A 15312-nucleotide genomic window follows, 5' to 3' on the forward strand; every position below is an offset into this window, starting at 1 on the left:
CACAGGCAGGCCCAGGAGACCCAGGGCTTCATCCAGCCTCACTGCTTTTTGTGTCTTCTTAAAATTCTCTCCTTTTTCATCCTCCTCCAACCTATTCTCTCCACTACCTTTTTTTTAACCGATCTCTTTTATTGACATTTGATCATTTTGCTTCCTCCACCAAGAACCAACATGCATCATGGAATCAGCACAAATTTTGGAACTGCACAGACCCTGCCCTGCCCACTAGCTGGACGAGTTGGAACAGTAACTTAATTCTTCCAAGCTTTGGTTTCTTTATCTTTGAAAAGTTACTACTTCTTACCCTGAAAGGATGTGGCATTCAGTGAGCCAATGCGCCCATTACTAAAGACTTGTTGATCCTTACCAAGTGCCAGATGCAGGTGAGGAGGGCACTGGGGATAAAAAAAAATAGCACTTATTTGAAGGCTGACTGTGTTCTAAGTATTTTGTATGAGCTAACTTGTTACTCATCCCCACTTCTCAGATGAGGAAAACTGAGGTACAGAGTGGTTCAGCCTCTTGCCCACAAAGCTGTAAATGTCGGCCTATTCCCAGTGTGGATAGCAGTTATGCCATCCACAGGGAAGAAAATTAAATCCATGCTGTCATGGGACATTCATTTCAGAGAAAAGTGAAATCTGGAAAATTACAGGGAGAGTTTATAATAGACAAATTTATTAGTTTCTTGCTCCTTCCCCCAATTCCATAATCAAAAAGGTTTACGCAAAATGAAGAGAAAGAGAAGTGATGAGAGTGCCCTCCTGTTTCAACTCCTTCCCTCTCTTGGTCAAATGAAGCAAGAGGAAACCAACAGCAGTGAGCCCGTGTTTGGTGACAGCTGCTATCACTCACCGGAATCCACAGGTCTCCGAATCACGTGGAGGGCTTGGGAAGCGTGTGCTGGGCCACTCCCAGAACTTCTGATGCAGTAGGTCTGGGGTGAGTGAAGCCTGAGAATTTGCATTTCTAACAAGTTCCCCAGTGAAGCTGATGCTGCGGTTCTGGGACCACACACTGAGAACCACTGAACAACCCATGAAGTATCGTTATTCCCACTGCCGAGGTAAGGACACAGTTTCAGGAAGGCTAGGTCCCTCGCTGGAAACCCCACCGCTAGTGAGAAACAGGATCTGATCTGACTCCAAAGCCCGTGCTGCCTGCACTACACCTGAGGTGGAGATGTAACATTCCAGGACTTACCCATTCCACATCTGTTCACTTCATCCTAGAATATCTGTTCATGAAAAGCAAAGTCAAGTTTCCCTCAGCGCATAATATATTTTCATTTCCAATGAGAACAGAAGATGGCTTGTAAAAGCTTAGAAAATGTTTCTGTCCCAGTGGAAAAAAAAAGAAAAAATGTGACAATGAATATATGTATATTCATGTATAACTGAAAAATTGTGCTTTACACTGGAATTTGACACAACATTGTAAGATGACTAAAATTCAATAAAAAAAGAGTTTAAAAAAAGTTTCTATCCAATACTCTCTTCTATAAATCTATACTAAGAGAATGATCCAAAATATAACCCCAAATACAAAGATGCTAAGTGTTTCAGCAAAAAACTGGGAATCTAAACATCCAAAATTAAATAAAAGTATGGTTAAAATATGGCTTATGCAATGGATATGGAATACTATGAGGCCATTAAAAATTATTTATTTAGAATTTTTATAACATGTCAAAGCATTTATGATATAACATTAAACAAAACACAGGACTAAACTCAATAATCTCTCAATGTTATTAAAAATATTGAAAAAACTGGAAGGAAATCAACAAGAACATTGACAACAGTTGCCTCTGCATCTAATAATTTTCTACGCTTTCCACACACTTTCTACAACGAGCTTTTTCAATACAAAACCCATGCACTTTCTTTCTGTTGATTAACTACAAGAGATATTGTCAAGACCCTTCCACAGTTAGTCAATTCCTAAATAGACAATAAAAGCAAAACTGTGAACTTTAAAGCTAATATTTAATTCCAGATTACATTTTCCCTGACCCTACAATGTGCACATTTTAAAGTAAAAAACAAGAGGAAAAAAACTCAAAAGACAGTCATTACTATAAATACACAGAAAGACCAGAAAGATACCTGTTAAATGATAACAGGGATTCTTTTTGGTTGGTGGAAATATAAAGGCTTTTTAAATCTCTTTTCAGCTTGACAATTTTTGCTACATTTTCTACAATGAACTTTTATTACTTTTGTAATAAAAAGTCTTTGTTGTTTTTCTTTTTAAGAGACAACCACCAAGCAAATTATAGCACATCAATACGATGGAATAAATAGCCATTTTTAAATGCTGTAGAAGAGTAATTATACACACAAAAAAGGTTGATATATCAGCCGACCATACTATAAAACAGTATGTTCAGAATGATCCCACTGTTTCGTTTAACAACAAGCAAACAAATGTCTGTGTATACAAAGAAAACACCCTGGAAGGAAATATCCCAAAATATGAATAGTGTTTTACTCTAGATGGTAGGATTAGAAGTTATTCTAATTTTCTTATTTTGCTTCTGTATTTTGGTAAATTTCTTCTACTGAATATTAGTTACTTATTCAATATGCAAAAAAAAAGTTTTAGCAAAAGTTACATTAAACAGAAAAATTACCTTGTTAAATAAGAGAAACAGGGAAACAGATGAGCAGGAGTAATTTCCTTTAAAAAGACTTTCCAGCTCCATCCTAGCTCTAATTTTTAAGTTAAACTGATCTTCCAGCGTCAAGAGGGCAGGCCACCTCGATCCTTCCTCCTACTGTAAACTCAACTATGCTCAAGCAGGACGTCGGCCCCTGCAGCAAAGGTCACCCCTCTTGATGGGGCAGACACATGTGGTCCGGAACCTTGAAGTAAGACCCTAGGAGAGAAGAGGGTCTGGGGGGAAGAAATTTAACTGCCTCCTAGGGCTATGGATCTGATTACAAGTAAATATAATTTACAATCATTTGATGAAGTAAATGCATTATTTATGTTGCAAGAAACACACTAACTATAGAATTATACTCCCGGACCTGGCAGAGGCCTCTGGGATCACCTGAAGACAATTTCCAGGACACTGTCTTTAGGATGCTATGTAAATATTGACTGGAAACAGTAACAGAGATGTTATGGTAGAGAATCTTAAGCAAACAGTTCAAAAGCCTGGCTTCCTCTTTATACAATGTTAAGTCACGTTATTGCTGGCCACAAGGTGATTCAGCTTTCTGATTTAATCTGAGAACTTCTTGACTGTATGTATCCTAAGAGGGACTACAAAGAACGGCTGAAAAGTCAGAAGACGCAGAAAAGAACAGAAATAAACACACAGACGTGCGTCTTCCAGCCCCAACAATGAGAAATCTATGCGACGAGACCAGCCGTTTAATCTATTTCCAAATCGCTATCCTCGCTGTGGCAGGTGGCAGAGTTACGCACAGACGTCAGCAACAAGACTTCTTTTTCTGGGAGCAACCCAAACTCCTGGAGGAAAGCTTCCAGGTCCACTGCGAAGAAATCTTCCCCCAGCTGGTCAGTGACGCGAACAAAATTGCCAATCAATTCGCCCCCCTTGTAGATCAGCAGGGCAGGCAGGGCGTTCCTGGTGAAGCGGCTGCTGGCCCCGATCACCGAGCTCTTCACCCGGCAGAACTTGACAGCCGGGTACTCCGCCGCGAGGCAGATCATGCAGCCGTTCATGGCGTCGGTCCCCGGGATGCCGTCCTCATAGATGTGGACCATGATAAGGGTGCTCTTCTGCTCTTTGTCAATCATGTCCAAAAACCCTTCTCCACTCGGGATCTCAAAGACCTGCTTGAACTGGGGCCCCTTGTGAAGCTGCTGCCGCATCTCTTCCATTCTCTGCTTCCGGTACTGCTGCAGGAACTCCTCATCGTCTTGGTCCTCATTCATCATAGCAAACTCCTTCAGAGTCATCTGCGGGAGGACCAGCAAGGGAGCAAACCGAACAGTTACACGAGGTACCCAAGAGACATGACGCGGCACGCTAATGCTCTGTGTGCACTATATCTCACCGAAATCTTCTGACAACCCCGTCAGGAAGGGACTTTTATTACCCCCTCTTTACAAATGAGGTTGTAAGACCTGAGGTTATTTATACAAGTTCACACAGGTAACAAGTGTAAGACCAGGATTCAAACTAGATTTTTTAAAAACCGAGGCTTTCAATGACTGAGTCATAGTGCCTCCCCATCCAAACAGGCAGCATCGGATAATATCACTTCATGAGCTTTTGTCTTTTTGTCAGTCTTGACAATGGGTTGATTATTTCATTCACTGTCTTGTTTCTGTTGAGAAGACAACAGGACATTGAGGAACTTTCACATTCATAATCCCTGCCCTGCATCACCCTCCCCCAACCTGCCCCACACACAAAATATACAGTCATACACTCTCTGAAAATGTGTTTCTCTTTTTATTACCAGTCACATGCTGAAATCGTTTCTGCTTTTATAACAGCAGTTGTGGGTGTACCAATTAAGGTACAACCTGCTTCTGCCACTTAGCAAGCACTATTATATCATAAATTATTCCTCATGTGTCCAAATACTCTTTGTAAAATTATACACAACGTGCCCTGTTTTGCTTAACCACTCCCCTCTTTCTGGCATTCAGGCAGTTTCTAGTCCTGTTCTGTTGCAGCAACCCAGCAGGACAGGGACAGCCTTGCTAGGACAGCCCCATGTGACCACGGGATATTCTGCTCCATCTGGTCTCTTCCTCAATGTAAGGAGGCTCTGTGAACAGTGGGCATGTTGTCCTGAAACCGACTTACAAACACATCTTCCCCCTCCTGCCCTGGTGCAGCAAGACATCCCTGCTTCTGTGACAAAGCTCAGCTCCACCTACCCTGGCACAGATGAGAGGGTGGGGCTGGGGGGGCCACACTGGACCAGAACACATGTTGTCACTGCGTCACAGCCAGTACCATCCTTCTTTCCCTCTCGTGGCTCTCCCATCAGAGTGGCTCTTTCTGACCTGTTACGGTCTTTGCTGGAGTCTAATGCCCTGAAATCCTCCTCCTGGTCAAGGCAAATGACTCCTCACTTAATCCTCTTATCTGCTCCCTGACCCTGGTGGTTATTTCCAGCCAAGAGCCGCTTTAGGCTGTAGCCAAATGATCTCAGGCACTGCTAGACATCCATCGTGGTCAGAGTATGGGGGAAATAAGAGTCCTTCTGATACCAGGAAGGTAAAGAGAATCAGGGACCTAGTTCCAAATATCTCCCAGAGTGTCTGCTTGCTTCTACTCGATTGCCTCATTATTTATTCTAGTGAACAGAATTTATTCTAATGAACAGGCTTCAGGTGAAATAGCAACATCATGGACAGAGAAGGAAAATCTGGGTTAGAATCCCACTTCCTATTAGCACGTACTAGATGCACCGCCCTGAGCAAGTGCCCTCCCGTCTCTCAGCTTTGGTTTCCCCATCTGTAAAATGGGGATAACACCTCCCACCTCAGAGGTTTATTTCTGGCCCAAGGTAAGCCCGCAATAAAAGACTGGAAACTTACTGAGCACTTTCAACAGGCCAGGCACTGTGATGGGCACTGTACCCACAACCCTGGGTGGTTGAGGTTGGGAGACTGACCTCATTTAACCAAAGACACACCAGACTCAGGATGGAAGAGACACTCCCCATAGCTGCTGGTGGCAGAGCTGAGACTCAAACCCCAGTGTGTATGAGCTGTGACAAGACTCTATACTTTCCCCTGCACTGCACAGCTCTTTGGAGGCCAAATCAAACCTGCTCCACCTCTTGAATCACTAACCCCGGCTCCAGCCACCAGGGAGGTTTCTAGAAATGCCTGGGTGCTTCGAGTTACCTTCCCACTGATCTTCTCCTGGAGGTCTTTCTGTTTCTGTTGCTCCACCTCTTCGTCCAGATGGGAGCGGCAGCTCAGGGACAGCTTCTGGATCAGCCTCTCCATCTCGCGGCACTGCTCCTCCCGCTGCTCCGTCTCCAGCTGTTTGAAGCGGCGCCAGTCGTTGATCACGCCTTTTGGACCTGAGTTGGGGGTGACCGTGGCGGTGACCAAGAAGAACGAGCACGGAATCAGGGGCCAGCTCACATCTGTCTAAAGCTTGCTCTGGCGACAGCATGGTGACGCTCACACAGGGCAGCGTGGTCTACACACAATCATGTCCATGGCAGCTCGGTCTATGATAATTAAAGGGCCATGCTAAGGCCCCACATTAGGAGATACGTTAAATAAAGATTCATCTACTCAAAGGAAGAGAAAGCAACTCTTAGAAAGAATGAGGTAGCTGTATGTTCCCTGCCCTGAAAAATGTTCAAGCACATTAGGTCACAAAAAAAGAGCAAAATGCAGGACAGTATCATGGTATGATCCTCCAATTTTTAGAGAAAGACCTGTATGTGCACGTATAAATACTCATAAGTGGCTGTCAATGTGCGTGTACATGTGTATGCTCACAGGAAAAGGGCCGGGAGGATCACTGTTAACAGTGGTTGTCTCTAGGAAGTGAGATAGAAGGGGACTGGTGGGAGAGAACGTCTACTGTTTTCTTTCTACCCTTCCGTATTAGCCGACTTTTTATGACAAGATTGTGGCAGGCTGTTCTGTTATTCAAGCTCCCACTAAACCCTGCTGCCCCCAGGCTGTAGAGCCCTGCCCCTCGCCACGGGACCCATGGTTCCTCCTGTGGGATGAGTACCTGTAGCCCCAGCCTGGCGCTGGGCTTGGCCGTGGGACTTGCTGTGGCCAGTGGATTCTGAGCAAAAACTTAATGAGCCATTACATGTTTCCTCCAGCCCTCTCTTGCACTCCACACTTGCTCATAAAAACAGTGTGTCCCAAATGGGCTGCTCCTTCAGCCTAGTTCCCACAATGATAGGACATCTGAAGCAGAAGCGGAGCTGCCGCTGACCCACACAGGCAGCATGTAACATGCTGGAGAAATAAACCTCTTCTGTCACAAGCCATTGACAGCACTTGGAGGTCATTCGTTACCATGGAAAAAAATATAAAAATCTGCATGAAGAAAACGTTAAAATGCTACCAAGAAACACGAAGAAAGACCTGAATAAACAGAAAGGCAACACCACATTCCTGACTAGGAAGATCCATCATCACAAGGGTACCAATTATTCCTAAATTAATCTATATGTGAATGCAGTTCCAATGAAATTACATGATTACACACATGTGCATGCTCCTAAATTTGCTTTGGAAAAAGTAAGAAAGCAAAAGTTAGGAAGATAATGACACCGAAGAGTATTTTGTGGGGACTAGACCTACCAGATACTAAAACATATTATAACACAATAATTAAAAACAGTGTGACACAGCATGGTAAAAGACAAATCAATGGAAGACACCACAAGCACAGCTAAACACCAAATATAAACAGAAATTCATTTTTCATGATAAAACGGACATTTCAAAACAATGGAGAAAACAATAAACGATGTAGAAACAGCCGGGTAGCAATATAAAAAAATTAAGTTGGAGCCCTACCACATACGTTGTACCAAAATGAATTCCAGATGAACCAATAGTTAAATGTTAAAAGACAAAAATAAAAATACTGAAAAAAAAATGGGGGGCATGGGAGCGCCTTTTTATAATCTTCGAGTGAAGGCCTTTTAAGTAAGAAAACTAAGAAACTATAAAATAATACTTTCAAGCACATGACAATAAAAAAAAAACTTCCTGCCAGGAAAAGAACAAAAGACAAACAACAAACTGGTAGAAATACTTGCAACTCATATCACAGATTAATTTTCTTAACATACAGTTCCTTAAGAAGAAAAAGACCAACTACTCAATTCCAAAAAGCAAAGAATAGGAAAATATCCTTTAAAATTAGGAAAGTTCAATGTCACGCTTAAAAAGACAGAAAATAAAACTACAGTGAGTTGATGAACAAGGCTGATAACACAGCAGGTCAAGTATATGGGGAAATATCATACTGCTGCTTAAACTACAAACCAGTGCCACCTCAACTGACAGCAGTTTGGAAATAATAAAATGTAAAAGTGCAACTATGCCATTTCTAGGAATTTATTACCAGTACACTCATACCCATGATTTATGTGATACCAAATACCTATTAATTTGAGAAGCTGAATTCAAAGGCAGGCCAGCCTGTTTGAATCATCAGCATGGTGCCATGCATACATATTCGTGTTGTGCAGTGAAATGGCTAGAAGTGTGCACAGTGAAATGGTAACATTAGGTTATCTCTGGAGGCGGGACTGAAATTAGGGAGAAGTCATCGTAAGACTTCTGATACGTATTTAATGGTATTTAATGGAGATTTTTTAAACCTGTTTCCAGAGCGCAGGGATTGCCAGTACCTGTGTTAACTGAGATGCCTTCGCCTGCCAGCTCAGCATCTGCGGACATGGAACTGCCGGCCAGGGCACCCCTGCCTCCGTCCTTGTCCTCGTGGTCGCTGTCCTCATCCTCACTGCTGCTGTAATAGTACTGCAGCTTCTCCCCCAGCAACTTATCATCCAGGGTCGTCATGGTGCCTGGAGAGGGAGACACAGCAGGCTCTTCGCTGGCTTGAACCAGACAGACACGAATCAGAACTGGGGGGGCTCACCTGTGCTCAGATCCTACTATTTATGGGCCCCTAAAAGTAATTATTTTCATAAGCTGGATCTCAACAAATCCATACCACGACCCTGTGTAACAGGGTTTACAATGCTCTCTCTGTAAAAGGTAAAACTGAGGCTCAGATGAGGAAAGTTTCTCTACCAACTTTTACAGCAAATGGTGGAGTTGGCACCAGACCCCAGGGATTCCTAACTCCAAGAGACTGAGGGTGTGAGTCACTGTCTTCTGAATAGTACACACTGCACTAGTGTGTTGCTTGGCGGAATCTACTGACTGATGAAGGATGTACCTACACATAGTTTTAAATGTACCTACCAAGTAAGACTGCTGGTAATTGAAAAATTGGGTAAGAATTCTCAAGAAAAACTCCAAAAAGAAGCATCAAGAGTGTGATGCCGAGTCACCGTTTGCCTAAGGCAATCACATCAACGGTGGATGGATGGGCTCTGAAGCCCTACCAACTTTGGTTAAATAAGGGAAGGGCCCATGACAAGATTTTATTAATTCCCAAGTGTTTAAAGGACAATGGTTAGAGCCAAGCTTCTGCATCAGAAGCAGCCTGGGACGTTTTGGGAGAAAGGAACAGCTTGGTCCCTCACAGGCCCGCTCCTGATCCCACAAGGAGGGGCTGGAACGCTAGCACGCCTCCCTTGAAGGATCCCAATACTATGCTTCCTTGACTAAAGCCTGTTAGATTCCAATACAAGGCTTTGCTAAGCTCATGTAGAGGAAGGCTGTAAGAGTAGGGGAATCCGGGCACCCGGGGAGTCAGATGGAGAGAGGAGGGCGAAAGTGGCAGGGTTAATTGAGAAAAATGTGCAAGTACAAGGCCAGGGGAGAGTCCGAGGTGGCGGGAGGTGGATTCAGAAGGCCGAACATCACTTAAAAGAGGCAGAGGAGCCAAGAAGGGGCAGGGTGGGAAGAGAGGCTGGGTGAGCTGTGTGCTCGGTGAGGGTGGGGCCGCTGAGGAGGAAGCTGGAAAGGCACTGCCAGCCGGAGGGCTGGTGCAGGAGGCGGGGCCTTTGGGGGAGGAGTCGAGGGCGAGGCCAGAGGGAGGGCTCGCGGGGGCGGGGCCTTAGGAAGTCGAGGGCGGCACCAGCGGAAGGGCGGTGGAGAGGCGCGGGACCTTCGGGGGAGCCCGAGGGTGGGGCCGGCAGAGGAGGCGGGGCAGGAAAGGGAAGAGGGTCGAGGGAGCGCGCTGACAAGGCCGTCTAACGCAGGCTCTCCGACCACCTTTATTCCATCACCTCCCACCGGTATTCCAGACCTGCCGCTTCTTCCCGGCTGATCTCAGTGCAGTTACCTGGCCTAGCTCAATCCGGACCCCTTCAGGCTGGCAACTCCGGGCACTAAGGAAGGAAAGGAGCGCTCGGTTGGAGGAAGAGAAGTGGGTCGGCACCCTGAGCACTAAGAGAAAAGCCGCCGGAGTCCCGACTGCGGGGACCAATGAGGCGGCCTTCCTGCGTCAGCGCGGATACACGCTGCCCAATCAGAGGGGGCCTCTCCCGGCGGCCGAGGGAGAAGCTACGGGTCCAACTTTGGGACAAACATCTCGGTAATAATAATACGCTTATATTTGCTTTCTTTTTGTTTTAATTCGAAGAGCCACGCTAGGTATGCCCAGCTTTGAGCAATAAGGACAATTTGGTTACCTTTGAAGTTTCCGAATACATTCCACATATACTATTTATCGATTCTAATCACATCACGTCTATTAAGACAGAAGACAGACTCGGACGTTAATTTGCCCAAGAACACATACCCCTTTGGATTAAAAAAAAAAAAAAAAAGCCAAGTGCTTGACAACTAAACGCAAAGTGAAATCCTGGATTGGATCCTGGAACAGAAAAAGGATGTGAATGGGACAACTGACGAAATTTGAATAAAGTGTATCAATTAATAGTAGTATTGTATCACTAGTTTTGATAATTATACTGCGGTTACGTAAGATGTTAACTTTTGGGGATTCTGTGTGAAAAGCATAGGGGAGCTCTACATTATTTTTGCAACTTTTTGGAAACCTAAAATGATTTCACATTCTGAACCCTTACCAAGGTGTCTAATACACCACATGAAGTAGCTCATAGGAAGCTTTGTGTAAATTGAATCATTAAAAATATAAATACACTGTTTCAAATAGTTAAGTTTTATCTCCGTAAAATTTGACGGAGAGATTCTTAATTTGTGATTCTACACCACCTGCAATTGTCTGCAAATTTGTATCTGTGCGTATTTTTCTGAGAAGCTATTTGTTGAGGCTATCGAAAGAACCCCCATACCCCAATTTAAGAACAATTCATACAAAGAGATCCTTTGGTAACTGTTTGTATTTTTATTTGCATGATGAATACTCTTACCTGAATCAGATTTCCGTGAACGGCCAACTTAAATGTGCTTGTGATCTGCTTTAAGTGACAAGCCAGCACCCAGCAACAGTACCTCTGCATAGATTCACCACAAATATTTGTTAAATGAATACCTGATGAATGCTTTGCTTTTAATTTTGTTTTTACTCACATCTCCCTGAAGCAGGGGTCTTCTTCATGCATGGCCGCTTCTTTTCCTTCAAAACTCACTTTAAATTTAAGGCTGCAGTCCTCAAGGGGGCCCTCAGTGCTGCCCAAAGATCTTAGTTGCCCTGGGCAGGCTACACCCCCACCCTCTAAGCATCTCTTTTCTCAAATCCTCAACACTCCCTCCCCTCTCGTGGCTTACCTTATGACCTTGATTCTTATTTCACCTGAAAAACAGAAGCAATCAAAAGACACTTGCACCCTCAAAATGTACCCCCTGCATCTGTACCTATTAAATGAATCAGCAATGGAGTGAACCCAGTTTACCCAGCCTAATAAAAGAAACTGCTCCTGCAGTGACGTCCTCTCCACTACATGTTCAGGCTTGCTTTCTACAGTATACGAATATGTTTTCCTAGTTCTCATCTCTGAAAGAAAATTCTCTCACATACCATTTTATACCATTCAGATTGTTAAAAATCAAAAAGTTTAATAACAGTGAGACTGTGGGGAATACATAGCTGGGGAGAATACAAATTGATACAGTTCTTATGGATGGTAATTGAGAAATACCTATTATAACAAAAACATAAACCTTTAACCCAGCAATTCCATTCCTGGAAGTTTATCCTATAAATATACTTGCATAATATATTGTTTAGTTTTTTTTTAAAAAAACATGGAGAACATTATGTATCAGTTTCTTGCCTCTTGCATTAAAAATAGGGACAAATAATATTTACTTATACATGCATAAAGAAAAGCATTGAAGAATAACAAGAAATCATGAAATAGTTACCTTCCAAGGGGGCAGATGGGAATCAGAGATGGGAGAGAGACTTTCTATATATAACGTTTTATGTATAATTTGTAATCATCTGAAAGTATTATCTATTCTGGTCCAAAAGTTTACAATTTTTTTCAAGTCAACCCTCACTTTCCTCCTTCACCATGCCTCTCTAGCTACATCTCATTTCTCTGATCTCCTTTAAGGCCAGATCCAAAACAGTTCTGTATTTCCTCTGCTCTAGTCCCTCCCCATCCTACTTCAGTTAGGCTTTTGTTCCCAGGAGTCCACTGAAACCACACTTGTGAAGGCCACCAATGACTTCCAAGTTGTCAAATCCCTGGGTGAAGTTTGGTTCTGCTCTTATTGAATCACTCAGCATCATTTGATAGCTAGTCACTCCTTCTGGAAACCCCTTCTGATCTTGGTTTTCAGAAGAATACCTTCCCCTAGTTTCTCCAGCTTCATTGATGCCCTCATTAGCTGCTCTGCTTGTGACCTCTAAATAACAGAATGCCCCAGGTTCAGCCTTTTGACACCTTCCTTCTGTGTACTCATTCTGTGTTTATTCCTGTCAAAGAATAACATGGAGGCAGTTCACTGTCTGCAAACAAGTTTGCTCATGGAGGAGTCAAGAGATGATTGTCAACAAAGGTTTAAAAAAATGGATTTATAAAGAGAAGAGGGAAATATGGGATGTCTAGAATGGGTCTTGTTCATTTTTCTAGAGGGAAACTGACTAGCTACCATTTTGCCAAGCAGTCGGTCTAGGCAGCCTGCCCTTGAGCTGGCTGGCTCAAGGCATCAAAGAAAACAATGTTAGCTATTTATAGACTCTCCAGAAAACTGTGAGGTATACAGAACAGGTTGTCTCTGTATATTGTAAGCACCTCTACCTTGACTGAGCCAAGTCTGTGCCATTTTCCTCATCAAAATTTTCTCTTTTTCCCACTGTACTAGGATTCCCCAGAGAAACATGTCCAAAATACAGGTGACATTTTGATATGGTAAGCATGAGAAGGCCACTAAATTTATGAGAATTGTAGTCCCTGGGACTTGCCAGTAAGTATTAATTATTGTCTGAATTTAGTTGGTCTGAGTTTAAAAATCATGCAACAATTCCTATATGAATGTATGAGAAAATAATTGGGCCACCGTTTGTATTGTGAATACTGTATTTTATTCCTTTTTTTTCAATATCCCTTGGGTTACTTTAAGGTCTCAAGAAATAAGAATAAAATTATCTGCCTTAGTTATCTATTGCTGTATATAAAATTACCCACAAATTGAGCAACTGAACATCTATTATCTCACAGTGTATGTGGGTCAGGACTCTGGGCATGGCTTAGCTGGGTGCCTCTGGCTCAAGCTCTCTTATAATGTTGCAGTTAAGTTGTTAGCTGGAACTGAGGTCTTATCTGAGTTCTCAGCTAGGGAGTTGGGGCAACAGAGATCCACTTTCAAGCTGACTTCCATGGTTGCTGGCAGACCTCTGTTCTCTACCACGTGGGTTACCCCATAGCCTTCCTAAATGCCCTAGTTATCTGTGAGACAGAGACAGACAGAGAATCCAAGACCAAGATGGAAACCAGATTTTTATAGTCTAACCTTGGAAGTTACATCCCATCACTTCAGCTGTGTTTCATTAGAACTGAACCAATGAGTCCAGCCCATACTCAAGGGGAAGGAATTCCACAAGAACACGATTACTGTACCAAGAAGCTGATGTCACGGGGGGACCATCCTACACACTACCTGCCACAGAAGTGCTCTTTAAAGGGGACTGGAGGCCAGTTAAGAATGAGGACATACTTAGGTTGATAATATTTTGGAGGATTTTGAAACTAAATAGCATAATTAAAAGCCAGAAAGGATAGCTGTCACTGTAATTGTTTAAAAAAAAAAGTAAATTAGACAGCTTAAACAGTTGATAGGCAAGAAAACAGTTAAGAAAGGAATCAACAAAATGCAAAAATTAAGAGAAAGAATAAGAGAAAACTAATAAAATGTAACTCTAGTGTAAATTTATTACCTTGATTATGGATCTTTATCCATTGAAAGCAACTGTCTACACCTCAGATTTTCTTTTTTTAAACTTTTTATTTTGAGATCGTTTTAGACTTACAGAAGAGTTGCCCCCAAAAAAGAGTTCTCAAATAACCTTTAGCCAGCTTCACTTTCTCCATTGAATTGCCTTTGCACTTTTGTCAAAAATTAATTGACTTTGTGTGGATTTATTTAGGGGCTCTCTATTCTGTCCCATTGATCTACAATGGGGTCAGCACACTGTGGCTGGGAGCTGACCACCCCTTTTTACAAATAAAGCTTTATTGGAACACACCCATGTCCATTCATTGATGTATTGTCCATGGCTGCTTCCATGCTACAAAGGAAGAGTTGGATAGTTTCAACATAGACTGTATGGCCTGCAATCTTAGTATTTTGTTGAAATTTTTCGTGACTAAGTTAATCAGAGGTGTTGGTGTGTGGTTTTCTTTTCTTATAATACCTCTGTCTGGTTTTGGCATCAGGGTAATACTGGCCTGGTAAAAGGAGTTGGAAAGTGTTTCCTTCTCCTGTTTCCTAGAAGAGATTATGTAGAATTGGTACCATTTCTTCCTTAAATATTTGGTAGACCATTTTTAGAAACCACCGGCTTCTGGACTTCTCTTTCTGGAAGGATTTTATTTTATAAATTCAGTTTCTTTAATAGGTATAGGGCCATTTAGGTTATCTTGAGTTTGTTTTGTTTGTGTTTTTCAAGAAATTGATCCATTTAATCTGCGTTGTCTAATTTATAGACATTGAATTGTTCCCAGAATTTTCTTCTTATCCTTTTCATGTCTGCGAGGCCTGGAGTGATAGTCCCTCTTTCATTTTAAGTGTTGGTAATTTGTGTCATCTCCCTTTTATTCTTGGTCACTCTGGCTACAGGTTTATCAATTTTACGGTCGAAGAACCACCTTTTGGGTTCACTGATTTTTCTCCACTGTTTTTCTGTTTTCAGTCATACTGTTTCAGCTCTTACCTTTATTATTTCCTTCCTTCTGCCTGCTTTGGGTTTGGATTGTTCTTTTTTTCTGTTTTCTTAAGGTGGAAGCTTCAGTTACTGATTTTAGTACTTATTTCTTTTCCAATATAAGCATTTAATGTTACAAATTTTCGTGTAAGCACTGCTTTAGCTGCAGCCCACAATTTAATATATTTCTATTTTCATTCCAAAGTTATTTAAAAATTTCCCTTGATACTTCCTCTTTAACTCATTAAATGTCTGTCATTAATTTGGAAATATTCTTAGCCATTAACTCTTCAGATATTTCTTATGCTCTGTTCTCTCTTTCCTTTTGGTATTCTAGTCACATTTGTGTTTTAACTGCTGGTGTCTCAAAATTCTTAATTAAA

The 15312-nt window shown here is 42.4% G+C and overlaps 1 protein-coding gene across 1 annotated transcript; it reads right to left on the bottom strand.

The window, feature by feature from the left end:
* Positions 1-3228: 3228 nt before the first annotated feature.
* Positions 3229-10100, bottom strand: PDCL (phosducin like). Its single transcript, XM_006205538.4, has 4 exons — positions 9914-10100; positions 8346-8522; positions 5848-6029; positions 3229-3936 (listed from the first exon to the last, which is right to left on the bottom strand). The coding sequence occupies exons 2-4, from the start codon at positions 8515-8517 to the stop codon at positions 3385-3387; spliced, it is 906 nt and encodes a 301-aa protein (XP_006205600.1). The 5' UTR covers positions 8518-8522; positions 9914-10100; the 3' UTR covers positions 3229-3384.
* Positions 10101-15312: the final 5212 nt, after the last annotated feature.

The sequence above is a fragment of the Vicugna pacos genome, chromosome 4, assembly GCF_048564905.1.
Source record: "Vicugna pacos chromosome 4, VicPac4, whole genome shotgun sequence".
In the NCBI taxonomy this organism is placed as follows: domain Eukaryota; kingdom Metazoa; phylum Chordata; class Mammalia; order Artiodactyla; family Camelidae; genus Vicugna; species Vicugna pacos.